The 12,413-nt window shown below is 53.3% G+C and overlaps 1 protein-coding gene across 6 annotated transcripts in view; it reads left to right on the top strand.

Annotated features, from left to right (window-relative positions):
• The window catches only part of LOC143427190 (uncharacterized), a 61,028-nt gene that overhangs the window by 37,633 nt on the left and 10,982 nt on the right, over nt 1–12,413 (top strand). For 3 of the 6 annotated variants that reach the window (XM_076901120.1, XM_076901119.1, XM_076901123.1), the window contains 2 exons: nt 8,175–10,002; nt 11,710–11,883. In XM_076901120.1, coding sequence (XP_076757235.1) covers nt 8,175–10,002; nt 11,710–11,883 — 2,002 coding nt within the window. Of the gene's footprint in view, nt 1–1,454; nt 1,707–3,474; nt 3,629–8,174; nt 10,003–11,709; nt 11,884–12,413 lie in introns of those variants that run through there. The other 3 variants (XM_076901124.1, XM_076901122.1, XM_076901121.1) reach the window with 3 other exon arrangements.

Below are 12,413 nucleotides of genomic sequence, written 5' to 3'. Positions count from 1 at the left end.
GTAGGAACGCGCAGCTGAAAAGTGGTGGTGACCAGACGTTGAGAGAGGGCTGGAGAACGGGGGCGAGAGGGGCGTAGGTACGGTGACGTTGCTGGAAAGGTAAAGAGGTTGAGGGCGGCGGGGAACGACAGAGGAAGAGAGAACGAGTGGCAAGAGTGAAAGAGAGGGAGAGAAAAAGAGCAAGAGGGAGAGAGAGAAACCGAGAGAAGGGGACACCGGCTTACCTCGGTCGGAGTAAAGCGAAGCCAACAAACTCACGTCAGTTCGTAGCTGGAGGGATGCCAGCGTTCCTCGTGCGTTCTTAACTAGCTGTGTTACTATCGTGTCTCGTGCTCGCCGATATTTACCGCCCCTTTCGACCGCAGTCCAAGGCGAGACCAATCGCTCAGACAAAACCGTCGATCCGCGAAGTGAAAACTCTCGTCTGGTCGTGGACCAGCGGCCAGTGTGCTGTTTTTCCGCCGCGATCGAGCCACTGGATCGATCCTCGATCCAGGAGAGCCGTGCGCGTTCCACAGGAAAGCGGAGTGCGTGCCCGTTTTGATCCTCGATACTTGAAACACGGGACTGGAGAACGTTCCAAGTTGAACGCGACGAGTTGTACACCATCGACGGTGGTTTCAAAAACGATTCGAAACCCTCGAGGACGAGCACGAAGCGGCTGGTAACTTCGATATCTAAGTGGGTGCAAGGTAGCGCCGGTGGAAGTGTCGTGGATCTAGAGGGCGACTGGCGAGCGCGAATTCGCGGCGCGTCTCGATCCGAGTCCCATAATCGTAGCTAGAGGGGTGGCGCTAGCGGGCGAGAAGGGGGGGTTAATGAAAAGCACGGGTTTTCTCCCTCGGGTGATGCGAGCCGGGCGCAATTAAGGCGGTTAACGGAGTCGGGAATACCTGTCCGGCGGCGGGCCAAAACCGGTACGAGCGTTCTCCACGCGATATAGCGCGGTCTCAGCCGCCTCCTCCTCTGGCGGTGGTGCTGCTGCTGCTGCTGCTGCATGCAGCCTTCAAAAGGTGCATACACCTTCGCGTTGGCCAGCGACGAGTCTGCGCTTGTTGGTGCCTCGCTCGCGTGTCCTCTTCGTCTCTCTTTCGTTGGCCTGTCCCCCCGTCGCGTCCCGTGTATTCCCATCTCTGACCGCGCGCCTCGTCTCTACCACGGGACACGGGTGTTCACCGAGTGATGTACCGACCGTTAATTGCGGCGGGTAACCGGCGACCGTTCGGTGTTCTCGCCGGCAGTGCGTAAAACCGTAGCGGGAATCGAGTGCCGTGGGTGCGCTGGGTCGATGTGGATGAGAGCGATCCGGTTGATCGCCGAGGTGGATTGTTTGTGCGTGCGGTGCGACACCGTGGCGGCGGTGATGTTCGAGAGGGCGGGAACGGGGAGGTGATACCGCAGAAGAAGTCGCTTTCGGAGCGGTCTGAAGGATCGCGCGGGCAACGGGCGAAGAGGAGGAAGAGGAGCGAAGAGGAGGTGGAGGAAGAGTCGCAGGGGAGGATGAGAGAAGAGGAGACACGGAGTGGAAAGGAGGAAAGGAAAATGGAAGGTCTCGAGATATAGTAGCGAGCCATTGAGATTCTTAGCTCGTTTCTCGTTAAGAGTTGGGCACACCGCGAGCTGCGAGATAGTCCGTCCATGAGGTTTGAACGAAGGACGAATCGTTGAGAACGCCACGCCATGAGAATCCTCAAAACGCTGCACTGGTAGGTTTCAAAATACGGCGTCGACTGTTCGACGCGCGCGGTCTTTCCGCCTCTGTGTGCACGTCGCGGCGTTGGGCCGCGGCGCGCACACCTTTCCTCGGTTTATTACCCGACCGCGGTCCCAAAAGCCGGCGTCGCCCGGAAAGTCGTTCGTTAATCCCGGTCGGGGTGTTCAGGTTCCTTCTTTGTATGGAAATCGATTCGACGAAGTAACCAGAGGTAGAAAAAGAATAAACGCCTCGCCTGAGAATCCCTCGTTCGGGGTTTCCCCCGTTCCTCCTTCAGAGACTTGACGCGTCACTCGACGGATGTTTAAAAAGACTCGTCTACGAGGCATCCTGTAACCATTCACACGTAGAAAGTCGCGTGTCCCGCGAATTAACTGCTCGCGATTTTTCGTCACGAGGTGAGAGACATCAACCTCGACGCCTAGCGCGCGTTTCGTCGCACCGGAAGCGTCGCGCGCCGTATACCAACACTCGAATCCGACCTCACGAATCGTGATCGAATGGAACGCGATCTATGCTCGTTTTCACGTGCGAATAGCAGACACGATAGCTGCTACAGCGCTGTAGGTCAGCGTGTCGAAGTCGTAAGGGGTTCAGGCATCCCACGATGCCCGTTTGTACGACGTTCGTCCCGGCTGTTACCGCGGAAGTACAAATATATCAGGTATATTCGCCTTGGCTGGCGTTAACGAGCACGAACAAGCCAGGCAACGGTACTCGCGCGCAAGAATTAGGCGCGATCCACTGCTCGAGCCGAGCGGACTTTCATCGACAGCCTAAACTTTGACACTATTCCTCCTGATGTCTGGCGAGGAATTTCCACGTAGAGATACGGTTACGTAACCTTCGAACGGTGTAGAGAGGCTCGAACGCGGAACACGGTGCGTTCTAACGTGTATGGTAGCCGGTTCGCCTGCAAGGGGGGAAAATCGCGTGTTTCCGTTCCTACGGGTGCCCCGCCTTCGGCCTCAGGTATCGTTCGCGTTTCACCGATCGCGTGGAATAAGGCGGCGAGCGCAACGCGTTGCGCTCGCCTGGTGACGTTTGGCATTCCGATTTTTTCCCCTCCGGCTGGAATTCCTCGCCGCGAGTCTTCCCACGAGACGAACCTCCCTTCCGCGCGCGTTCAGCGCACGCGAGACCGTGCGGAGTACTCGTTGCGAGTTCCTTTCGACGCCGCGGCCGTCCCACTCCTTCCAGCGACGATTTTCAACGCGCCACCTCGTAAACAAGAGGAGACGAACGCGGTGTACGCGTCGCGTATGCGAACGGAACGATCGACGAGGATCGCGTCACGTCTCACCCTCGAATTAACCATCCTTCATGAGACGCAACATTGTTGCAGTCATGGCGGCAGGATTAAGAAATCGCCGTTCAATTTTAGAGCAACGCAACTGATTCGTTTCGAGGACGACACGCGATGGTGTCGTCCAGCGTTTCCATAGAGGCGGTTGAAGATCGCATAACGTCTCACCCTCGAATTAACCATCCTTCATTAAACGCAACAAAGTCGCAGTCATGGCTGCAGGATTAAGAAATCGCCGTTCAATTTTAGAGCAACGCAACTGATTCGTTTCGAGGACGACACGCGATGGTGTCGTCCAGCGTTTCCATAGAGGCGGTTGAAGATCGCATAACGTCTCACCCTCGAATTAACCATCCCTCATTAAACGAATCGAAGTCGCAGTCATGGCGACAGGATTAAGCAATCGCGGTTCAATTTTAGAGCAACGCAACTGGTTCGTTTCGAGGACGACACGCGATGGAGTCGTCCAGCGTTTCCGTAGAGGCGGTTAGGTCGGAAGTCGTCTCGCAGCGGAGACGCAAGGCAAGATGGAACGGTCTCGGCGAGTTCCTCGCGAGAAGAGGACGCCCGAAGAGATTTCGAGTGCTGGAGAGGCGCAACGCGATTAGGTCTGTGCTCGGCTTTGAACCTCTCAGACGTGACACGGGGTACTTCGTGGAACGGCCACCCGGACGAAAACCATGATACTTTCGGGATAAAGCGCCCCTGAGTATTCCCTCGAAACAGACACGATGGTTCTGTGAGTTATCGGCTCGCTCGACGTTTCGTGGGATAGCCAACGCTTTCTTCTCGCTCGGATAGGTTGTGGCCCCTGAAAATCCATCGGATTACAGGATTGGAGATCGCCCTCGCAGGTTGTTTCCTTCAGCCTTGACGGGTGCGATCGTGAAGAGTGGATTTGAACGTTTCACCCAATTTTCGTCATTTTCTCGCGCAGAATCGTACTCTTCTGGTAGAATCTCGGTTATTCGTGCTGCGAACTTGCTTTATGCCACTCGAGCAACCAAACGCTTTCGTGTGAAAGAGAACATTGCCAATTTTGAAGCGTTTGAGAAACCCTTAGCGTTGTATCATGTGTAAAAATACGATTACCTGTTAGAGAGTCAGTTGTCGAGGTGCATCGAGGGTTATTGCGATTCAGCAGAGGGAGACGAAGGAATCGAATTAGGGAACGGCGCGTGAGAAAGGCGCGCGGGACGAGAATGGCGCGAACGGGCAGGAAAAATGAGAGAGGATCGGTGTTTGAGGTCACTTTGCCGGTTCTTAGCCGTTTTCCTAGAAGTACCCCGTCGAATCGACCGGTGTGGTCGTGCGTTTCCTTTTAAGAGTAATCCCTATTTAAAGCGTAGCCACCAACTAGCCTAGATATCGTGTTTTCCTGCCATCAGACCAGAGAAAGAGAGAAAGAGAGAGAGAGAGAGCTGGTCGAGTTTCCCATCGGCAAGTAGCCACGTAGATAGATGCACGTATGCACTTTGTACACACGATGTGTCACCCAATACGTTTTATCTCTTGGTTCGTTCCCTGTACCAGAGACGCCCATTCGATTCGTGCTCGCTCCTATTGTCGCCCCCTTGCTGTTCCCACCACCCTTGATCCAATGGTAATACCGCGATACGTGCGAGCGATAAATCGTAATCGCCGTATAATTACTCGTATCCCCAGCAACCGTTCGATTTGATCTTGTTTCATTGTTTCGTTCGAAGTCTGCTACCAGATTGGATAGCGACACGACTCGAAATTAACCCTTTGGCTACTGGTTGGGGTCTGGAAGAGTTTAGAAAAGTTGCGCTTGGGATAGTGGGACGCTTGGAAAACTTGGAAGGATTACACTTGCGATATTGCAGGCGCTTGGAAATTTCTGCTTGTGATTACTGGGGGCGTTTGGAGAACTTGCGTTGGGGAAGATTAGGAAAGTTACTCTTGCGATATTGTAGGTGTTTGAAAATTTTGGTTTGCGGTACTTTAGGTGTTTGAAAAACTTGGTTAACTTGCACTTGAAATTTCAGCTTGAGTTGAACTCTTGCGCTTTGGAAGCTTGGAAAACTTACACTTGTGGACGCTTGAAAATTTCGACTTGTTATAACGCAGGCTTTGGAAAATTTGCGCTTGGAAAACTTTCGTTCGTGATATCATGAACACTTGAAAATCGTGCACTTGCGTACTGCAAAATTCCCAAAATTGCGATAGTACAATACAGAATACAAAGAAACAAATAATATCGTCTCACTGCTTTAATTATTTAAATACACTTCAGTACATATTTTACAACTAGTACATCTCCAACTCTCTCCTAATCAAAGGATTAATATTTCAATCACCAACATAATTACCTCTGTCATTTCAATATTTATCCAATTTCTATTCCATTTAAACGTTTCCTCACACTGGAACTAACTGAAATGACAAAAGCTCCCGTCTTCTACAATACAAATTCTACAAAACATAATTTCTACGAGCTTCCTTAAAGTATCCTCTAAATCGACTTCGTTGGTACGAATAAATTAAAGATACTGGAGTTGTGGTCAGTTCTAGCACTCGCAAATTCGTCTGGTTGGCAAATTCTCCTCGTTCTTTAAAAATCCACGCGCTAGGACATATAGAAACAAGTTAAGGAGCAGGAGCGCCGTACGCGGGCGTGCACCTCGACGGCGATCCCTTGAAAAGAGGCACGGAGAAAGCACGTGAACTCGTTTACGATCGTGGCACATGGCCCGAGCGGTATTGCGTGGCGCGGTTTTCTGTCGTCTTTTGTCCCGCGGGCATTGTCTCGGGTTCTCCATCGGCGCAGCCCGTGGATTCACGTGGCCGCCAACTTACGAGCGAGCGTAATGCCGTCGCGCCTCTTGTTCTTCGCTCCCTCGTTGCCCTTGTAACTGGATCCGCGGTTAAAACGAAGTAAAAGAAAACAAAAAAAAAAAAAGAAAAAAACAAAAAAATCGTATTCATACCGTGGGTCCGCGATCGAGTTCCTCGAATCTTCGGTTGGAACCCCTTTCGTGCCCAGAGGGACCGCTCTCCAGAAACGGAGATCACTCGTTAAGCGATTCGAACCACCCGTTACCGCTTTGGTCTCCCCGTTTTTAATAGTCGAACGATATTTATTCCTTTGTAGCTCGCATAATAATCGCGGTTCGTCTCTCGAAGACCCCCTCGATGCTTGCGCGAAAGGTTAACAAGCCTGATGCTTCTGGGATCGCTGGGATACGGTGCCGGATTTAAATGACAAACGCGAGGGCGCATCCGTTCGCGAAATGTCAACGGGAGGGGGTGGAAAATTGGAGAACGGACGAGTCCAGGGTAGCAGCGTTTTTCTTTTCCTTGGTCTCTTCCTGGTTCGTCGAGCGAACGATTAAAGTTCCGTGGACGGATGTCGTTCCATTTGGGTCCCACCCACGGCTCGCGACAACAGGAAAGTAATAACTCCAACTTAGGGGATGCTGCGACCAGAGGGAGGAAGGCAATAAAATTGTACTCTTGGTTTTAAAATTGTGCATCTGCGTCGCTGGTGGAATCATTATTGGTCCAATAAACGAGAGGTTCGTTGTTGTTAGTTTCGTAGGGTGTGTACGTGTTCGCTGATTGTTCGAACGGCCAATGAAACGATACGAAACATAGATCGCGGTTAAATGGAACCCTTATTGCTCGAGTAGCGAAATTCTTTGGTTATTGCTTTGGTAATAAAAACTTAAGGTTTTTATTGGGAACGCGAGGATGTTTTGGATGTTGAAATAATTTTCGTAGGAATTTCGTTGATCGAGCGATAACGATTTCTATGGCAAGGAATCGTGCCAGGGCACGTTATCGCAATTGCAACGCTGGATCGGTCGAACGACCGCGTGGCTGCTCGATATTCGGCTGAAATTTCTAACGCGTTATTCACTGCTCTCTCATTCGCCTGGTATTTAAGTTCAGGCCTGAATACCAGACCCCCCATTCAGGATATCCGCGCGAATTTTTTAAGCTCGCTATCGAATTCCTTCCTCCGTTCTATTTCATAATTCTATTTAAGGAACGATTCAGATGGTCAGTATTTTAATCTCGTTTAATCAGTATGTAAATGCGAAGGATCCTTCGAAAGTGCGCGAAGCCTCAATGGCACCCAAACAAATATCATCGATGAAAAACTCTTTTTATTCCACTACCGCGTTCGATCGTGAAAGGAATTCGTAAGAATCGCGAGAGAACGAGCTCTTCCACCCACTTGCGTTCATCGCGTACGCTTTACGGTTCGTATAATGTGTTAATCCTATTTACGCGCCATTAACAAACAGAATTACGCTGTTTGAACGACGTCCAAGTGTAGGGGGCTGGACTCGAGGGGTCCCAAACGTTTGACCGCGCAAAGACGCGTCGATTCAACGATCGAACCTGGTCATTTCACGTCCGTAAACCGGCGATAACTTTAGGTGGCCCTGATCGCGTCTAAGAAACGCTTCCAGGTAACACGTTATTTTCACCCGGTTAATTCCTTTCTTCCTTGGCCAGCGAGCACACGCACACACCCCTCGCGCGTGTACGTACAGATCTTTTATCACGCATAAAAGTTCATCGAGGGCACCGCTTTCCCAGTAGGTAATTTGCTTGCGTATCCCCGTTGGTATCGTCAGGTAGCTAACCACGTTCGAGCACACCATTGGTATTATCCGTCGTTGTTAAATCTGCACCCAGATATCCGCCATATTGCTCGACCCCTTTTCTCCCTTAAAAATAAGACCACGTTTTTACTTACTCGTATTTTCCATTGTGACAACCTCTAAGGCCCGCCATTGGAACACCTCGACGTTTAACTTGGAACCAAAAAAAAACAAAAAGAGATTCGTCGTTTAGTTGGATTTCGAGCAGAGCTTGGAAAGAGATTGGTATCGGATTCCGTTGGAAATTGGTGTCAACCATTCTCAGGGAGGTGTTCCAAGCGGTGGTGCGCGGCACTTTGTTGCCTGTAAGTAGCCTGAGTGGGACGCTGGTGAATAGAGCGAACAACAGCGTCCCCGTGGCTCGTGGTGTAGTGAAACCGCGAGTGGAAAGAACCGAGAGCAAAGAGGTAGGCAGGAACGAGAGGGTTGGAAGTCGTTGGGGGACGCGTTGGGGTCGGTATATCGAAAATCGTTAGCAAAATGATTGACCGGTTCCCTGCGGTTGTTGTGTCGACAGGTCCCGAAGGCGTAGCAGCAGTGGCGTGACGGACATACACTTGCAGCAGCAACAGCAGCAGCAGCAGCAGCAGCAGCTGCAGGAGAACAACAACAGCAGCTCGCGGGACGCGAAGAAGCCGCAGGAGGGGCTGGGTCCCGATGAGATGTGGGCTCCTGGCGGGCTTGGGCCTCACCGGGAGCTACCAGTCGACGTGCCCGACACCCTCCTACAGAAGGCCTACCCCAACAAGGTAAACAACTGCTCGTCCGATTATCGGAACGAGCTCCGTGGCCCCCGTAGCGCTAGCGACCTCGATCTCTCCTTAAACCTTAAAAACGACACCCTTAAATCGCCGCTGCGCATCAACAACGGCGACGACCGCGGTAGAATCGTGCCTGCCGCCGCGAACGAATCAACGGACGTGACCGACGCGACCGTTAGGCCGTGCATCCGGAACGGTCAGCCGCCGATGCTCAAGATCGAGCTGAAGATCGAGCCGGAGAACCACCTCGAGGACGAGGACGAGTGCGAGAAGGAGAAACGCGACGAGGGTAAGGAGGCGGACGGCGAGAAGTATCACCGCAACCGTAGCCCGTCCGCGCTCGGATCGCCGGATCTGAAGAATCCGTTCAAGGACTTCGAGGAGGACGAGCTGGAAGAGGAGGAGGAAGAGCGCGCGAACGAGGAGAACGCCGGGCAGAAGGAGTCGAGCGTCGACCAGGACGTCGAGGAGGATTACCCGTTCGCGAAGGAGGACTACCCGACGATGCTGAAGACTTGCAGCGACGACTCGGCCAGTCCGAGGAGCTCCTCCGGCAGATCGGACAGCACCGCGCCGTTGGACAGCAGTCTGGTATTGAGACACACGAAGAATCGTGGAAAGGACTCGCCCACGTACGACGCGAGGAGGATAGACCTGGGCTCGCCGTACAGACCAGTCGTCCCGGAGATAAAGATGGCACCCTTGTTCGGTCGAGCCAGGGACGCCACGTCGTTCGACAATCCCGCGTACGGACTAGCCGATCTGCAAGATCTGCAGGGTCTGCTGATCAGATCGGACGAGGTGTCCGATTTAACCAGGCTGATCGACGAACAGTGCACCATACCCAGGATCCCTCGCGAGCAAGGTCGAGCGTCGCCAGCACGCGCGAAGGACCAACACCAACATCAGCGCGTCACTGAGTTGTTGCAGCAAACGGAAACGACCACTAGTCCGTCTAGCAAATCCGTGAAGCTCCCGAAAACACGTCGACAGACGGAGGATCGGTCGAAGATCAAGGCGAAGACGAGAAGCCTGGACGTGGAGGAGTTGATACGAGTCGGGTCCAGCGACGATCTCGTCGGCATCGAGTCAGGCAGCAGCCTCTCCTCGTCCTCGAGGCAGCGGCCGAAGAAGAAGAGGCACCAACAGATCTCCAGCGGCTACTCGACCCTGAGGAGCGACGCGTCGACCGATCTCGAGCACGTCGACCGTAGCTTTCTGGTGGTCGGCGGCAAGTCCTACCGCGAGGTGGCCGTCGACTGCCCGCCCGATTTCATACCCGTGACCAAGTGCCACCCCGTCTATCCGCCGCCGAACAAGACTCCCGGCTCCAGCAAGCAGAACACCCTGGAGCCGAAACGGGAGCGTAACGGGACCCTCGGCAGGGATAGCAGCGCGGTGACAGGGACGATCGCGGACGACGGTAGCGTGTGCACCACGAGCACTACCGTGGCCACGCCGCGCGTTCACACGACCGACCTTACTAACTTCACGACGTTAGCGAGCGGCGACGAGACCGCCTCGGACAGTGTAGTCGCTAGGTCGCCCCGTACGCTAGACAGAAAACACGACTCCTCGAAGAAGGTAAGGTCCAAAGTCAAGAGTTTGCTGCTCGACGGCTTCTTCTCTATCGTGCACAACGAGCCACGCCAACGCACGCGCACGCTTCTTCACGCTTCCGCTACCAGCACCGCTACCAGCACCGCTACCAGCATCGCTTCCACCCGCCATTCCCCTAATAATCTCCCAGACACATCCCTGTCTCCCGCTAACAACGATCAGCTTCAAGACACGAGCCCACCACCGCGATCCTCGAATCTCGCGAACACCACGAGCGAGGCTGGCTCGCATCCACGCGAGTTCTCCGCCTCCGTCGAGAACCTGATCACCCGCAGAGGGCCACTACAGGTGCGTTTCTCTTGCGATCTCACCACCGAGTTCGATCCTACCAGCAACCATTCTAACGATCGCGTTTCCCCGTGTCGTCTCGAGGAGACCAACGATGATCCCTCTCTCGACGGAGGCTCCTTCGTTGACTCGTTCGTCGAGAAACCGTGCGTGCAAAGCAGCACTCCTATACGGTTGTCGTTCGTTCAGGAGACTAATCAGAATTGCCGCAATTCTCTGCGCGAGTTATCTCGCGACAAAGATCGCTCCATCGATCTCGACGCTTCAGAGACCTGGCGAAGCGACGAGGATCGATTCATCGGGCTCGACGATTCCCCCAACGCGCAGAACCAAACGAACTCGATGTTGTCCCTCGAGTACAAACGGTCCAAGGTGCCGGACGCCAGCTGCGGCTCGTTCGAGGACGCGTCGAGAAGCGTCCGCGACGATGTCGCCTGCTCGCCCGTTCGCCACCACGGCTGGCGTTCCGACACGAATTTGCAACGCTCGCTGTCGAGCTCGCAACGCGACCTCCACGAACCAAGGGCAACGCCGGAACCAAAGAACGCGTCCACGGTAGCCACGAAGGAACGTACGTACGAGCACCTCGACGATCTTGCCGAGCACCAGGTAAAACTTTGCTTTCACCAACTTTCTTTCCTGCGCCCTTTGCCGTCGATACGGTTCGATCGATGCTCTCGCTGGTCCCTCGCATGCACACGTTATTGTTCACCGTACGAATATCCCTCCTCGCTGATGGATCGTCGAATGAAAGTCGCGAGAGCATCCGGGGACGTCGATTTTTAGAGTCGTTCGAAACTTTGCTCGCTCTCGATGGATTCGCGTAATTAATATAGAAACGATTAAACCCTCGATATCGTCGTCCCAGGCATATCGATCGTGTCGAGGAGACAAAGGGCGATTTACAACGCATGCGAAACAGACGCGAACGATTGACAAGCATGCCAAGCTAGACACTTCCATTGTGACCACCTTAGATAGTCTCACAGGAGAAGGTATTACCTCGTAGCGCACGTGCTCTGGCTGTTCTTCCTGTTCTTCTTGCTCGCGCCTCTCGACTCATCGTCTCTCGCTGTTTCTCTCTCTCCCTCTCTCTCTCTCTCTCTCTTCTACTTTCCGATCGTTGCACTTCGCTTCCGCGTAACAGCGAAACAAATCGAACCGCGTGCGTTCGGAGGGCTTTGTTCGAGCCGTTGTACGCTGTTGGAACCGCGGAGCAGAGGAACGTAACAGTATATAACCAACGGGATGGAAAACGTAGAAAGAAACGTGGCAGACTTCTGTCTGCACGGGAAGAAAGGAAGGGACGGCCGCGATATCGCGGCGGCGAACGCCATCGGGCCTTTAATGCGAGCTGTGTTTTTCTTTGAAACGGATTTACAGGCGGGTCTGAACGGGGTGAAGCCAGCGATCCCCCCGAGAGACCAAAAGAGGGCGCCAGCCAGACCGCCGAAAGATAATCTACGTCTGTCCACGCAGAACAATAACGTGGAGTGCACCGACAACGCGAACGCCGAGCCTACGCAGCAGCAACTGCATTCCATCAGGAAATACCAGGTACGAGATCTTTCGTTTCCCACTTTTTCTTTTTTTTTTCTCTCTCCTATCTAGGCTCACGGAAGGTGTCCCTCGCTCTCTCTCTCTCTCTCTCCGCTGTACGTCTCGTTCAGACGGCTCTGTTCGAGCGGATATCGCCGGCTTGCATCTTCGTCGGTTTCTGCTTCGAATACCTCGAGCATTTCGCGCGTTAGAAATCAACGTGAATAATGCAACGCGGAATTAGCGATGGGTGTTAGGCATAGGCGCAATTCTGAACGCGAGCCTCGCTGGAGAGCCTCTCTCTCCCGACATTCTCACAGCGAGCCTCTCGCGATGCACACCCGTAATTGCGTTCGTTTTCTTTCCTATACATCCCCGTTCAAAAGCGTCGCTGAGACGCTTTGAAACCAGATCGGAAGGGGGAAGGCCTCGTCGATGGTACCGCTGCGCGTCTTATCGCTGGCATTAAAATATAATTAAGCTAAGCGGTTACTAATGTCGTCTATCTTCAGATCGTTCTCTTTTGTTTTGTATTAGCAGCGTCGTTT

Source organism: Xylocopa sonorina, chromosome 9 (genome assembly GCF_050948175.1).
Source record: "Xylocopa sonorina isolate GNS202 chromosome 9, iyXylSono1_principal, whole genome shotgun sequence".
In the NCBI taxonomy this organism is placed as follows: Eukaryota; Metazoa; Arthropoda; class Insecta; order Hymenoptera; family Apidae; genus Xylocopa; species Xylocopa sonorina.
Note: the sequence above shows the minus strand (reverse complement) of the source record. Positions and strands in the feature narration are given on the sequence as shown.